The 16,400-nt window shown below is 48.8% G+C and overlaps 1 protein-coding gene across 1 annotated transcript in view; it reads left to right on the top strand.

Annotated features, from left to right (window-relative positions):
* ADAMTS15 (ADAM metallopeptidase with thrombospondin type 1 motif 15) overlaps positions 1-12,289 on the top strand; it is a 28,716-nt gene extending 16,427 nt beyond the window's left edge. The window contains exons 5-8 of the mRNA XM_019421427.2: positions 3,699-3,876; positions 4,922-5,103; positions 5,209-5,384; positions 7,388-12,289. Of these exons, the coding sequence (XP_019276972.1) occupies positions 3,699-3,876; positions 4,922-5,103; positions 5,209-5,384; positions 7,388-8,162 (1,311 nt within the window). The 3' untranslated portion in view covers positions 8,163-12,289. The remainder of the gene's footprint in view (positions 1-3,698; positions 3,877-4,921; positions 5,104-5,208; positions 5,385-7,387) is intronic.
* The last annotated feature ends 4,111 nt before the right edge of the window (positions 12,290-16,400 follow it).

The following is a 16,400-nucleotide window of genomic DNA, read 5'->3' as shown; positions in this document are numbered from 1 at the left end:
AAAGCACAAAGCTTATCTTACTGATCACACAGCCCCAGTGCTGCCCTGGGATCTCATTTGCAAGAATCACACTCTGACTACCAAGGCCCTGTTGTCCAGCCCTCTAGTTTTGGACTCCAGCAATTCTTCAGTCCCACCTGCTCTTCCTGTGCCCTCACCAATCTCCTTCTTGAGCTGCAATTCCGTGGTCCATTGTTAAAATCACTCCTTCATGTACACTCGTGGCTCCCATGCCCCTGCCTCTCTCTGTCGTACTCGCTAGGATAAACCACTGTCCTGGTGGAATCCAACTGTCACTCAACTGTGCAGGTGGAGGTGAGTGCGGCTGGAGAAAGACATGGAACCATGCTCAGTGGGTTCAGCTTAAACTAATGGCCTGACAACTTAGGGGGGCCTGCAATACTGCTCAGGAGTCATATGGTATTTTATTTCCTTTACTGCATTCACCCTCCCAACATCCTACACGATTATGTCACACCTTCGCCTCTCTCTGCCATTACCAACCCTTTCTCTTCATTTCCACTTTTGCCAGTGGCCTTTCTTCCCATCTCATTAATAAAAAAACAAGCAATCAAGTAATCAGAAGAGAACTTCCACCAACTCCCACCACCACATCCGCTGTCTGTCCTGCTTCTGTGCTTGTAATCTCTACCTTTCCTCCTTTGCTATGGATGAGCTGCCCACATTCTCATATGGGGCCTGGCGGTGCAGTGCTTTGCGCTTAGGATAGTATCCCCTCTATTCAAGGAAAATGCTCCATAAATTCTTCTGTCTCTCTCCTGCAGTGTCAGATTTCTCCTCTCTTGAGTTGAATTATTTCTATCAGGATACAAACTTGCTATAATTCCTCCCATCTTAAATAAAACTTCTCCTGATCCTACTTCCTCTCCGTAAATCAAAATCTATCTCTCTGACTCCCTTTACCACAAAGTTCCTGGAAAGAGTGGTATGAAATTTCTCTCTCCAGTTCCTGTCTTGCCATTTTTCTCTGGAGTCCATTCCAATCTGGCTTTCAGTCCCACTATTCCTCTAAAAATAACTCTAACTAAGGTCGCCAAATGGCCTCTACACTGCTTAAGGCAGTGATCGATTACCAGCCTCATATTGTCTGACCTGTTAGCAACATTTGACACAGCTGATTACTCTCTCCCCTGGGAACACAGGCTAGTGTCTTGGTTTCCCTTCTCCCTACTGGCTGCCCCTTCTGGTCCCCTTCACTGGCTCTTCCTCATATTCTTGTTTTTCCGTGTTGGGCATTCCAGCTTTCAGTCCTTAGCTCTCCTCACTATCCACACTGACTTCTTAGGTGATTCATTTAGGCCAATGGCTTTAAGTACCATTTACACTGATACATTGAAGACTCCCAGATGTGTATCTCCAGCTCAGACCTCTGTCCTGAACTACAGACTCACATGCCTCGCTGAATCTTGATTTCTCCATTCAGATAAGCATCCTAAACATAACATCTGTAAAACCAAGCTCCTGATCATCTGTCCTGAACTTGCTTTGGCAACTCCATCTTCCCGTTGCTTATGCCAACCCTCTGTTCTCTCACACCCGCCCATCTACTATTTCAGCAATTCCTGTTGATTCTATCTTCAAAACAGATGCAGAATTGAACTATTTTTCCCACCTTATCTGCTTCCACCCTGTGCTAAGCTACTGTCAACTCCCCCTTGGATTCTTGCTCTTGGCACCCTAGCTGATCTCCTTGCTGCTGGTCTTACACGTCACAGACTGTTCCCAACATAGCGGCCAGAGGGATCCTTTAAAATGTAAGTCAGGTCATGCCACATCCTCAGAACCCTTCAGGGACTTTACTCCGTGTGCTCTGGACAAGTGAGTCCTCTCTCTGCCTTCACCTCCTGTTTCTCTTGCTCATGTGATGCTGGAGCACTCCAGGCCCATCCCTCCTTAGGGTCTTTGCATTGCTCCCTCTGCCTAGAATGCTCTTTCCCTCCTATCTGCACAACTCCCTCCTGTACTTCCTTCAGGCATCTGCACCACCGTCACCTCTGCAGTGAAGTCTCCATGACCCCCTGTAATGGAGAGCAGCCCACCTCACCAAGGCCCTCTCTACCGCTCTCTCCCCAGTGCCTGCATTTAACCGCTTCTGACACTATATGCCCAGGCCTATTTTTATTGTCTATCTTCCCCTGCTGGGATGCAGTCATTTTCAGGGCAGGGATTTGATGCACACAGCGTTGACATGGAGTAAGAACTCAATAGGTATTTGGTGAATGAATGGCACATGGCAGGAGTGTTTCCTGTGAGATGAATGTTTTCTGTAGGAATAGGGTGGAAAAAGTGATGCAAATTTAAAAACAACAACGACACAACAGCATCATCTCAGAAGCTGCAGAGACAGTGTTAAGTACTGAAGGAAAGCTGGAGAAAATGAGGTGTATACACAGCTCTTCAGTTTATTAGTGGTCATGTCAGGCCTTTGAGAGAGCAGCTTCCCAGGTGTGATGGGGACAAAACCCATATTACAAGGCACCAAGGAGGGAGGAGGTGGAAGGAGCGAATGTAGAGACTCTTAGGAAGTGAAAAGCCAGGAGGAGGTGGGGTGCTAGTTGCAGGAGGAGGCGGGGCTAACAGCAAGTAATTCTTTCACTGGATGAGAGACATGTTGACTCAATGAAGCAAAAGCTATCGGACAGAAGGGCAGATAGAATAACTATGCTGCATGTATGCCTAAGTTAAAGTATTTAGATTACATGCAGCCAGTTCCTGATTAGCTCCATGCGGGTTAGTCACTTTGGATGATGTATGAGAGCATTTTAATCCCAGGCTTGTACAACTAGGCCGCTTCCTTTGTTGCCCAACTGATGTGTGTTCAGGGGATGAAAACTCGCTTTACTGGCATCCTAAGAAAAACAATAATGAAGACTATACCATTTCTCTCCCCTCTCCACCCTCTTGAAAAATGAAACAACACTGCATAGTTCACCCTGAAGCCAAACAAAGTTTTGGAATTGCTTTGTAGTCTCCTATCTTCATTTCCTCTGAGCACAAATGTTAGAACCTCTTGCAGTGAAACTTTCTCAATTTCAGCCCGATTGAGCTTAAGATCTGCTTAAGTCTGGTTTGGAGAGGAGTCTGGATTATGGATCATTTATAAATAAAAATATTCAAATATCTATGGCAACAAGGTTTTCTGGCAAGACTGGGGGCCTGCCCCTGCCTTAGATTTAGAGACTCTTGTCAATACACTAAGAGTAGGTAAGGAGAAACCCATCTTGCTCGGTGGCAAACACAGTGCTAGGAATTTTCACACACGATGTATCATTTAAATCTGTCTGATCTCACACCTGAGTATTACTGGCCCCATTTTTGCTAATGAAGCACCTTAAATTTAAGGAGGTTTCACCCCTTGCTCAAGACCACCCATGTGGTGAGGGCAGAGATGATGACAGAACTTGGCTATCTGACTCCATAGCCCAAAGGCGCTTGTCTTCTGAGTGGCCTCATTTATAACTGGGTGCAGTTGGCATTTGCTACTGACCAGGTTGAAGTGTTCTGTGGGCGCTGTGTGGACCCTGACCATTTGCTTGTCATTTTCCCCTTATGATCCACAGTGGACTTCGTTCCAGTGGGACGGGATGGAATGGTGGGGGCTGTACCCGTGTAGCTGTTCTGCAGGCTCCCGGTGTGCATCTGGCTGCTGCAGGAGTATGACGGACTCTTTCTCATAGGTGGACGGTTCCTGGGCCAAATGGGAGCCCTACGGCCCCTGCTCACGCACCTGCGGGGGGGGCGTGCAGCTGGCCCGGAGGCAGTGCAGCAACCCCACCCCTGCCAATGGGGGCAAATACTGCGAGGGGGTGAGGGTGAAATACCGATCCTGCAACCTGGAGCCCTGCCCCAGCTCAGGTGAGGAGGGGAGGGCAGTGTTGGCCTGTGCCCGGGGACATCGAGGCTGGAGGTCACCCCTCCCTCATCCTCCACACTCTGGATACTTCATGGCTGCAGATTGACAGCAGTCAAGATTCTATCCCCTAGGACAAAGTCTGGAAGTGCAGAGGAGCAGATTCCTCTTGGGATCATTTCTTCCCCACTCCCCTTGGGCGGGGGTGTTTTCTTCCCCCTACTTAGGCTGGGGGGCTAAGTGGCCCAAGAGAGTGACACACTAGATGTCCTCTTAGTTAATTAAGTCTCACAAGCCCATCACTCATAAGCAGGGACTCTTTATCCAGGGTCCATGAGCTTGGAGGGGAGAAAATTACATCTCTATTTTTACTAGCCTTTTTAAATTTAAAATTTATCATTCCCTTCAGTTAGTAGTTTAGTATAGTTTTTACTTATCTTTCTATCTAAAATTATTATTTCTTTTAATTAGACAGCAAACTGCAATGCTAGTAGCACTACCCGCGACTTTGTCCCCAGTAGAGATCTTGGATATGTTCATATGACATTTCAGCTATTGCCATTTCTCAGAATGCCATTTCTTCTCATCACTACTTGAAAATGACGGTGGTTATTAGACTCACTATTGAATCTTGTTATGTACTGGGCTAACAAGGAGCACACATATCACAAATATGTTTTGATATATATTGATAGTTGTATATCAGTATAATTAGTATTATTTGTCATTGATCTAATTTATTTTATTCATGTCATAACATTCTGAAAATAGTTTCAGAAGACTCCTGAAGGATTGTGTAGCCCCAAACTGTTTAGGGTGTCTGTTATGGAGGGAATTGAAGGCGGCCTATTGCTTGGGGGTTGTGTGATTGGCTGTGACCTGCATCCTTTGGTCCTAGCCTGCTTTAGTTCTTTGAAAAGGGATGAGGATAACTCAGATGAGGGTAAGAGGTGTTGAAGGCCACAGGCACTGAGCACCCTGGGGAGGAGGGCTCTCTCTCCCCCATCACTCTTCCCTTTAGCTTCCTGCCTGTGCTTCCTCCCTCCTCAGCTTCCGGCAAGAGCTTCCGGGAGGAGCAGTGTGAGGCTTTCAATGGCTACAACCATAGCACCAACCGGCTCACTCTTGCTGTGGCATGGGTGCCCAAGTACTCAGGTGTTTCTCCCCGGGACAAGTGCAAGCTCATCTGCCGAGCCAATGGCACCGGCTACTTCTATGTGTTGGCACCCAAGGTGAGTGAGCATGGGGCAGGAGACCAAAGCAGAGACAAAGTCTTTGGGATGCATCTGGCTGAACTGCCCTTCTTTCCTTTTCTCCCTTTCCTGGGGGCACTGCAGGTGGTGGATGGTACACCATGTACTCCTGACTCCACCTCGGTCTGTGTCCAAGGCAAGTGCATCAAGGCTGGCTGTGATGGGAACCTGGGCTCCAAGAAGAAATTCGACAAATGTGGGGTGTGTGGGGGCGACAATAAGAGCTGTAAGAAGGTGACAGGCCTCTTCACCAAGCCCATGTGAGTTCTGGGTCCTGGAGGAGGGGTAGGAGGGATGAGTGGAGCTGTCCCCAGGTGGTGGAAACTTGGGTTAGACTGGGGTAAATGGGCTGTGCCCTTGGTGTAGGGGCCACTCAGACTCTTCTGGGAGTATGATATTCAGCCAGTCAGCCAGGCAATTGACAGAGATGAATGCTTGAGAAGTCCACCACTGAAAAGAAGATGATATTTAGGGAGATGGCAGAGAAACATTAGAGTCTATCTAGAGTTCTAGAGTAAGACTGGCCAGTGTTCAGATCTCAGTTACCCATTTTCTGGATGATCTTGAACATGTGACAACATCTCTGGAATTCTGGATTTCCTCACTTGTATAGTGGGCCTAACATGAATATATTTCCTATTGTGCTATTGTGAAGATTAAGGGTGTTACTCTAAGTAAAATGCTCAGTGTAGTGCTTGGTGCATAATAAATGCTCACCAAATGTTCATGATGATGATCACAAAACACAAAACATGCCTGGGGACAAAATGTGACAGCTTGCCCATCTCCCGGAGCCTGAGGCCCTGGCCTCAGGGATAAGATTGAGGTGAGAATGGCAATAAACGGCAGAGTGAGTGGCTAGGACTGATAGATTCCCTCTTCCTGGGAGATGTGTACAGGGTCAGCTGAAGAAATGTCTCTAAGCCTCTTCTATTCCCACCTCCAGAGCCTGGCTTTCTGAAGTCCAGCAGGTTCCCTTTTATTTTCAGGGGGAATGTGCTCCTTTGGAAACTCCTGCCCCAGGTTCTGGAAGGAGCTGGAGCAAGCAGAGTCCCTGAGGTCTCAGTTGAGCAAGGCTATGGTTGGCTCTGAAAACTTGGGAGGCCAGATGCTTTGATAGAAAGGCCTAGATGGCTGTCCAGGAGCCTCAGCTGCCTCTTCTGGACACAGTGCCCTCTGCTGGGCCTGTAGGTGGGCAAGTTTTCTGGGAACAGGTGGCACTGCAGGTGGGTGGTGTTCACAGGGATCTGCAGGGGGTGACCAAGTGGAGAATTAAAGGTAAACACCCCCAGACTTGCTTCACTGGCTAAATGGCAGGCACTCCTTTCATGGACTAGTGGAGCTGGAAGGAGCCTTAGATATCATCTAGTTTGACCCCCTCACTGTATGGGTGAGGACCCTGGAACCCAGAGAGACTGATTTGTCTGAGCCACCAAGGAGGTGGTGTCCAAGCCAGGGCTTCATCTGGGTGCCCAACTCCAGGGCCAGTGTGTCTCATTACGTCTAGCCCCAGCCTTGGGCTCAGGGACTGAAGCCTTGTCTTCTGTTTCTCCTCCACCTCCTCCTCCTTCTCACAGTTAGTATATATTGAGTGCTTACTGGATGGCAGGCACTATGCCATAGGCTTTATGTGCTTTAATGAGGTATGTGTGATTATGATCTCCATTTCACAGATGAGGCAACTGACAAGCTAAGTGACTTATCCCAGGCCAACAGCTAAGCCAGTGATAGGGATGGGTCTGGCTCCAAAACCTGTGCTTTACTCCTGCTCTAGAATTCATCACCACGTAGGGGTGTCTGGGTGGCTCAGTTGGGGAAGCATCCGACTCTTGATCTCAGCTCAGGCCATGCTCTCATAGTTTGTGAGATTGAGCCCCATGTTGGGCTTTGTGCTGACAGTTTGGAGCCTGCTTGGGATTCTCTCTCTTTCTGCCCCTCCCCTGCTCTCTCTCTCTCTCAAAATAAAGACATATGAAAAAAAAATTAAAATAAAAGAATTCACCACAGTATAAATATCCTGAATAAAAAAGGCCACAGGGTGGTACAGCCAGTGTACGCAGCTTTAGATGATGTGGTGACAATCTGAGGTACTGCCTTCCAGTTTGTGTGCCCCCTGACCTCCCGTGCTGTGGTTGAGCGGTCGCTGACATCTTGGTGACCTCCTGCAGGGGTTGTGAAAGGGGCATCAGCTATGACTTTAGAGGGGGATGAGGGCATTATGTCCAGGCAGGTGTCTAATGCACGATCCCCTTTCTCACCATAGGCATGGCTACAATTTTGTGGTGGCCATCCCTGCGGGTGCCTCGAGTATCGACATCCGCCAGCGTGGCTACAAGGGGCTGATTGGAGATGACAACTACCTGGCCCTGAAGAATAGCCAGGGAAAGTACCTGCTCAATGGGCACTTCGTGGTGTCGGCCGTGGAGCGGGACCTGGTGGTGAAGGGCAGCCTACTGCGCTATAGTGGCACAGGGACCGCGGTGGAGAGCCTGCAGGCCTCCCGGCCCATCCTGGAGCCCCTGACCGTGGAGGTCCTCTCTGTGGGCAAGATGACGCCACCCCGGGTCCGCTACTCCTTCTATCTGCCCAAGGAGCCTCGGGAAGACAAGGCCTCTCACCCCAAGGACCCCCGGGGCCCCTCTGTGCTCCACAACAGTGTCCTCAGCCTCTCCAATCAGGTGGAGCAGCAGGGCGACAGGCCCCCTGCACGCTGGGTGGCAGGCAGCTGGGGGCCTTGCTCTGCAAGCTGTGGCAGTGGTCTGCAGAAGCGGGCGGTCGACTGTCGTGGTCCCCCAGGGCTGCATGTGGCGTCTGCCTGTGATGCAGCCTATCGGCCAGTGGAAACGAGAGCCTGTGGGGAGCCCTGTCCGACCTGGGAGCTGGGTGCCTGGTCGCCTTGCTCCAAGAGCTGCGGCCGGGGATTTAAGAGGCGTCCACTCAAGTGTTTGGGCCCTGGAGGGCGGCTGCTGGCTCGGGACCAGTGCAACCTGCGCCGGAAGCCCCAGGAGCTGGACTTCTGCATCTTGAGGCCATGCTGAATAGGACTGTCTTTTTCTCCTTCTTACTCTCTGCCCAATTGGTGCTGCCACTGTTCTGACCAGCTGGAGCCATGGGCAGAGGGCAGTGGCTGGGGGTCCATGCCATGACGTCACCCACTTCCAGGGACAAGGACCAGGGACAGGGGTGAGAGGTCCCCTCTTCCTCCCTGGCCTCGGTGGGGGAAGCCAAGTGACTAATGCACAGTCTACCTCACGCCGGGCTCCTCCAGGGCCCAGTCTCTGGGAGAGGCTGAGAGGTGCGGGCACTGGGCAGAGGCGCCGGGGCCCGGTTTCCAAGGGACCTGGAGGATGGGCACCTACCAGGAAGAACTTCAGGGACCTTGGCCCCCGTCAGGGAGGCCACAGGCTGCTGGAAGAGCCATGGCCCAGCAGCTTGGCACCCTCAGGTGGCCCCGGGGGGCTCTAAGCCGTTTCTGAACAGGCAGGTTTTTATGGTGCTGTCAGCCCACCTTTTCTTTCTGACTGACAAGGACTGAATAATAAAAAATGGCTGGGGTGGGCAAAAACTGGTGGGAGAGTGGGATTAGGTATAACTGGAGCCTGGGCCACCCCGTTTGGGAAGAGGTATATGTGTAGGGGGAGTCTGGAGTTTTCTCATCGGTTTTCTACTCCTGGCCCTCCTTGAAGAGCCACCCACCTCTTCTCACTGTGTTGTCTATGACATCAGGCTGGTGGGAGGGCTTCCAAGTACATGCCCTCTGACACACTGCATATAGATATAGGAAGCCAATAGGGAGCCTACTGCCTTCTTCAAGAGGGATCTGACCATTAAAATAAGATACAAGGGATGATGGATTCTGTGGTAAAGCACGGAGTTTGAAGAGTGATGTAGGGGGTTCTGTATCACTGGTGGCTGGGCTTGAACTTATGGCACACAACACCCTGGGATGGGGAGGAGGAGGCCCCAGTTTAGATGGCTTCTTCCTCCAGAGAGGCAGGTATAAATAGGGCTGCTACCTAGGGTCTGTGTTGCCTCAGAGAACCTTCAGAGTGGCCATGGTCTTGTCCCCACTAAGAAGGGCGTGGGAAATGCACAGAGGGCTAGGTGCTGAACATCCACATGCCTGCAGGTTGGTTTTCATCTGGCCAGCTACATGTGGTCTGGCTTTGGGCACATCACATGACATTGCAGTTGGATAGTGGGGTTCACTGTTTGCTACCTCAGGCTATGCTCTCTGGGAACCAACATTTGTCCCTCCCCAGGGGCAGTGGTGACCCTGGTGCTTCCAGCAGACCTGGCTGTTGTCCTCCTATAGACTGAGCTGCCCAGACACAAAGATGATTGTGTGGTGCATTGTGTCCTGCTCCGCATAGCCCAGCCAACCACCCACTGGTGTTCCAAATATGAAGACAGGATCTCTCTCCTCAAGTGCCTTGGGGACAAGTTTCAGGTGACACCAAGAATCAATAATCTGACCCAGAAGCCCTTGGCAGCCACAATGGGAACTCCTGTCTATCCTGGAAACATGTTGGGGATATAGATACCAGGGTGTTTCCTATAGCTCCACATGGGAAGATGTTTTGGAGTTAGCAGTCTTTGGTTAAGCAGGGTATTTCTTGAAGGTGCAGCTGCTCCAGCATGTACATGGGAGATTCTGCTTCTGAGTCACGTAATATATACTGGACTTTAGCAAGGTGACATCAGAGCAAGTATCTTCCCTGGGAAAGGGGTTCATTCCTTTTATTTGGCATCCCCTAATAGCCAGAACCCACAAACCAGCCATCCAGGCAAGCCTCTGGGATGGTTTTCCAAATTCCAGCCTAACCCCAGGCTGAGCCCTTGAACAACGCTCCCCCAGAGGGGCTGAGGGCATGTGGATTTCTGAGGCAGGGCTGCAGTCACTTCTGAAGACTGAAGCGAGGAGGAATCTTCCCCCCTGCGTGGGTGAACACTGTGGGGCTGCAGCATCAAAGGGAACCCAGGGCTCTAGGGCAGATGTAGACCCCCACTAGCCGACGATAGCACTGCACCCTGTGCTTGGTGCACCCATCCTTGGTGAGGAGGTGGTGGCACAGGGGCTGTGCAGAATGGGCAGGGGAATGGGGTGGGAGGGAAGGGAGCTGCCATCAGTGGGGGTGACTGGCCCCCTAGCAGAGCAGCTTTACAAATTATTTCAAGGAGGGACAACCTATCTTGTTCCTGACACAAGCTGGGTCTCAGTGCTTTTTGCTGTTGTGATGTCTTTCTTTTTCCTTTTTTTTTTCTTTTTAAAATAAGTATGACCAAGACAACTTGGGAGGTTTGTCTTATCCTTGACCATTTTGCTAATCCAACCATGCTCTCCAAGGCTGAGCAGAGATAAGCCTCAAGGTATAGGTTTCTGGTGATGGGATAAAAAAAAAAAAATTAAGGTGGTATCTCATGTCTGTGGAAGAGGAGGGAGATTCTGTGGGCTCCAGAAACTTCTTCCATGGGGTGTGGACCAGTAAGGATCTGGGCTCTGGAGCCCCCTGCCTCCTCTGCCCTTTGTGTGCACTGACTGGAGGAGTCCAACCTTGTGAACCTTGCTGTGCTGGAGTAGAGGGCTGGGTGAGCTGGGGGGCTTGGTTGTTCCCAGCCCGGGAGTTGGCTCCCAAAGGCACTAGACACTGTCACTTACAGAGCCCCCTTTGTGTTTGGTTCTTTTGCATTCCACGTGCTGCAGAAGGATGGAAGGACCTGGGTACTGGCTAGGCTGTGTATACTGTGTATACATGGGAGCTGGCTGCTGCAGGGACGACAGCCTGCTCCTAATAAAGTTGTAAGTATTTAAAATCTGTGTCCTGCTTCTGTGATTTCATCTTATCCATGCATAGATTCCCCTGTATCTGCTGTGAACACACACGATGCACCAGCCATGGGAATAGGGGCTATGATAGTCACAACAGTGACTAGGACAGGCACAGTCTCTGTCCTGTGCAGCCCCCAGGCTAGCTGGGGAGGCAGAGTGAACAGTTGGGAAGCAAAGATCCAGAATAATGACAGATGAGGTAGGTGCAAGGAAGAGATGAACTGATGCTAAGAAAGAGAACTTGCATCTGGGTGTGTGTGGTGTGTGGGGTAGAGTGCCCAGGGAAAGCCTGGCAGAGGATGGGATTTAGGGACATTCTGTGATTAGCATCTAAGTGTCAGACAGCATTCAGAGTCTGTCTCTACTAAATAGACCCTCACTTAGTATACATGCCAAACTTGGGCCCTCAAATATTAATAATATTAATAAGGTTGCAAATATTGAAATGCACAACCCTTTTGAGAGGGGGATGGGAGACTTTCAGCAGACGAGCAGCATGCTGGGACTTGGTGACTGGAAGGACCAGGTGTGCAGGAGGGTCTGAGAGAAGGCCTCTGAGGCAGGACTGTGGTGAAGGGAGCAAGGCACAAAGGAAGGCTGGAGGGTCCCTCATGTGGGGTTTCCCAGACCCCTGAGGGCCCTACTAAGTCTCCTGAGGGAAAGTTTCATTGTGTTTGAAGACTGTTTCCCTCTTCCTTATTTGGTTTTGGTCTGACAATGTTAACAAATATACAGGCGGGGGACTGGTGTGACCCATTTTAATGAACATCCAACTAGGAGGAGTCCAGAAACTTGCGTTGGTCTTAGGTCTAAAAGCCTCTTCTGGGGCCCCATTTTCTATCTGCAAAGTGGGAAAGGTAGATTTAATTCCTTAAGGTGCTTCCAGCTTTAGTGGTCTGGGTTTCTAGGCACAGTTACATTTTACACTTTGGCAGATGATTATTTGGTTTCAGTCTGGTGTTCAGAGATGAATGGGGTTCCTTTCATGCCTTTCCTGCAGGGCAAGGCCATGGGATGAATGACTGATTGGAAACCTAGAGGCCCAGGGCGAGGGGTGTGGAGTGGGAGCTTGGATGAAGCTTTAGCACTTGATAGAAGGTTCTGGTGGAAGAAGGAGTTAGCCAGAAGAACCCACTTTGACACTATGGGCTAGTTGGAGGCCTGGAAGGGACCAGGAAGGGTTTGGGTTGATTGATGTCTAAGCTAGAAGTCAGCAACTTTAAGGTTTTTATAAAATTTCTCAAAGCATTGTCATAATCCTGGGGTTGTTATTTCTGTTACCCCTTCTGTTTTCTATTGTAGCAATTGCCAATAAAACCTTTCTGAGGAAAAGTTCCCACGGGTTGGTCTCTGGGTAAAAAAAAATGGCTTCTCTGCTTACAATTCTTCTGACACCAAATGTGTGGGTTTTTTTTTTTCCCACGCTAACCAATTTTCCAACTCTGCAGACAGCAACTGCGTGTCCTAGAATTTAATTCATTTCTGACACTAACTATCTGGAATTAGCATCAGACTCCACAGGTTTAGGGTTCAGTCTCAAGAGACTGCCCTCACTTCAGACACCAGTCACAAGCAGTGGGTCTCCAGGGCATCCACACTTCTGACCAACTTAGCTACAAAGTTGAGTGTTCCCACAGTCTCTGGGGACATTTGATAATTTGCTGGCTTGGCTCACAAAACTCGGGGAAACATTTACTTAATTTTACAGGTTTATTTTACAGGATATGATGAAAGATATAGATGAAGAAATACATAGGGCAAGGTCTGGAAGGGTCCCAGAGTGAAGGAGTTTCTGTCTCTGAGAGTGGGGAGTGTCACCCTCTCAGTGTGTTCACCAATGCAAAACTGTCATTTAAGGATTTTTGTGGAGGCTTTCTCATGTAGGCATGATCGATTATTAACTCAATATCTCCAGCTCTTCTCCTGTCCCTGGAAGATGGGGGGTTGAGCTGAAAGTTCTCAGCTTCTGATCATGGCTTGATCTTTCTGGTGTTAAGTCCCCATCCTGAAGCTATTCAGATGCCTACCCAGAGTCGCCTTGTTAGAATAAGAAATGCTCCTGTCACCCAGGAAGCCAAGGGATTTAGGAGCTTTGTGTTAGAAACAAGGGTCAAAGACCAAACAGAATAAAAAATGCTGCTAGTACCCTTATTACTCAGGAAATTAAAAGGGCTTTACAAGTCCAGTGTCAGGAACTTGGCATGGAGACAAAAGTATATTTCTCATGTTGCAGGAGGTCAGCAAATAAAAGAGGAAGGAGACAAGTCTGGGTCCCACCCTGCAGCTAGTTAGGCTGTTCAAAAGAGCCAGGTAGGGTAAGGAGGTAGCATGTCACACTGAAGCCATCTGGAGCAGACAAATATGCCTGAGTTTTCAGGCTTTCTGGAGAAGGAAGGAGTGGTTTCCTAACCTCCTTGGCCTTTGAAGAGAGGCGGGAACAATTTGCTTTGTAATCCATCCTCATGAGAGGAATGCTTTCTTGCCCCAGTGGAGAAATAGCCTCAATAATTGCAAAAAGGTCTTGACTATCTGGGTCTCACTCCCCTTGCCCGGCGAGCCCTGGCTGGTCCCCAGCAGCCTGAGCTGGCACGCGGAGGGCAGCGTGTGTGACCCCGAGAGTCTTTCCGTGCCTCCTTGGCTTGCACCCAGCACTGTTGAGTGAGTCAGCTCCGAAGCCTGCAGTCTTAGCAACAAATCCCAGAAGAGCAGAACATCTCTCTTCAAGCTCTCTGGATGCCACTGCATCACCCCAGCCCACAAGAGAATTGCAATGACACGTTCACTGCTCCCAATTGTGTGTGGAAGGACGGGGCAGCGGGTCAGACCCCACGCTACTCCAGAAACTCTGCCCTCCCCCTTTTGCTCCCACCCCGTACTCTCCACCCTGCCCCCTTCATGCTCTACTGGGAAGCCCTTCCTTTGTTTTGTTCTCCTGTACTCTGGTCAGTAATGTAAATCACATTCCGAGCATGGGCCAGAATGTTGTTGAGGGAGATAAGAGTTCCTGGCTTCCAGAGGCATTCCAAAGAAGAAACAGAACTATTTGTTCCCAAAGGAGAGCTATTTTGGCAGAAAGAGTAAGATAGAGAGGAAGACAGAGGGATCTCCTCATGAAGAATTGGAATCGGGAAAATGGCGAAAATATCATCATGGTGAATGGTTGGAAGTTAAGATTTCAGCCGCATCCCTAAGTTGTTACCAGTAGTCCCCTTCTACCCACCCCCTTCTCATGCCCCATCTGGGCCACAATCTTAGACTGTATACACAGCGGCTTAGGCCACTGTGTCTGGGGCTTCTGACCAACTGCCGGATAACCTTGTGGGACTGGGATCCTAGTGTCTCTGCAGAGAGAGGACCCATCACCTCCACCACAGGTGATCCAGCAGGTACTCATGTCATGGTGTTGGTGTTGAGGATTTTGAGGAAAGAGACTTTGAGAAGCCTAAGGAAGGGTATTCAGAAGGATGACATGACATTTTCAAGAGCCCTTTTTGCACTGGGTCTGCACTGTCTAGGGAATCTGGCCCCAAGGTGATGACAGAACCATCTTCTCTGGAACTATGAGGATACTTCTCCGTGCAGGCACTGTTCTAATCTACAAACAAGTTTCAATTTGGCCTTCATAACCACCCTCTGAGGGTTGACCAATCCAGCCTTATAGATGCTGAAGCCTGGCTTTCAAAATGTGAAGTAACTTGTACAAAGCCAGCCTAGTGAGTGGGAGCCAGGATGTAAGCTTGAGTTTGTTTCCTTCCAGAACTAGGCTCTTCAAGACTCTGCTGTATTCTAGGATGCCTTCCAGCCGCTCTTGAGGCAGAGAGACAATTAACTGTTTCTTTTGTCCTGAAAGATTTTTTGAAATGACCTGGGAGCATGTTCTTGAGGCAAGGTTTTATGGTTTCTAAAAGATCTCTTAACCCAAACTTGCCCTGATCCCCATAATCTCTTAATAGGAAACCAATTCACTTGATTGCTTATTTGGTATGTTTCCCAGTGGAGCTTCTTCTGAGGTTTTTAGGACCTGCATCTGGCTCTTGGAAGCACACTGCCATCAAATGAACCTAGAGTTCAGATGAGCCCCAGAAACTTCAAATGGTTTGAATTATTTTGAGTGTCAAAGGAGCAGAAAAGAATGGCAAGGAGTAAAACTGGCAATGGAGTCCAGCAATCCACGTGGCTCTTCATTTTCCCTGGAGACCTCCAGAAGTTTTTCTTTTTCTCCCTTCACTGCCTTAAAATAGTAATTAAATACTTAAAACACACAGAAGGAACAAAGAATGAGAGAATAAAGCCTAGATGCCAATCACCCAGTGTAAGAGCTGAAACATCTCCAGTAGAGTTGAAGTTCCCAGAGGATACCTCCCCTCTTCATGCCCCTCCCTTCTCTGCCAGAGTTAACCATTATCCGGAATTTGGTGTTTATTATCCCCAGCCATTCTGTCATTCTTTCACTACATATATCTGGTTCCCCAAACAATGTAGTTTGCTTTGCATGCTTTTCAACTGGGTAAAGTCAGATAGGGTAGCATCTGCGTATACCTGCGTATACCTGCACCTCAACTGTGTTCTTCTGCAATTTACTTTCTCTGCTTAACATTAAGCCTGTGGGAGCCATTCATATGCATACATGTAGCTCTACTTGTTTTTCAGTCTGGTATATTACTTCATTATGTGGATATGCATGATAGACATTTAGGTTGTTTCTAGAATTTTGCTATTACAAAACTTTTGCTGTGAAAATTCTTGCAAATGTTTCCCAGTGCATGTATTATATGAGAGATTTTAGGGGTGGAATTTCTGGACCATAGGGTATATCCATCTTCAACTTTATCATGGGCTATTTGCAATGCATTCTCCCAAGTGGTTTTACCATGCCCAGAATTTTGCCAATTTGCCTTTCTTTTTTTCAGGGGCTACTTGTCCACCAAGGGGGGTTGCTTCCTGATCCACCTTACTATTGGGTAGGATTCACATTTCTCTAGTTTTCTTCCCCCTCTGTTTCTCTTTCTTACTATCAGCTGAGATCCCAGAAAGAAATAGATGACACACTCAAATTGAGATAATCTGAGGAAAGAGTGGAATAAAGAAGAGTTTACAAAGGTGTGGGTGGTGGGGTAGGGAAATCCCAAGAGCTGGTGTAGCACCAAGGCTAGTAACTGTGGGGCTCAGTTTCCACACTGGCCTTGAAGGGTGAAGGGAGAAATGGTTTGGAGGACCAAAGTTAGAGAAGTTTAGGTAGATGGGGCTGCCTGACAGGAGTTGAGACTTTTGGTTGTGAGACACAGCTTTAATCTATAAAAGGGGAAATAATAGTGCCTACCTCTTATAGCTATTGTGTGAATTCAGTGGGCTAATGTGTTTAGCACAATGCTGTTATATAGTAAGTGCTCAAACAATGCCAGCTCATTATACTCTAAACCAGGAGTAATTACATTGGCTTAATAAT

The sequence above is a fragment of the Panthera pardus genome, unplaced genomic scaffold (assembly GCF_024362965.1).
Source record: "Panthera pardus isolate Hobbes unplaced genomic scaffold, ASM2436296v1 HiC_scaffold_12, whole genome shotgun sequence".
NCBI classification, from domain to species: Eukaryota; Metazoa; Chordata; class Mammalia; order Carnivora; family Felidae; genus Panthera; species Panthera pardus.
This window is presented reverse-complemented; position numbering and strand designations above follow the sequence as displayed.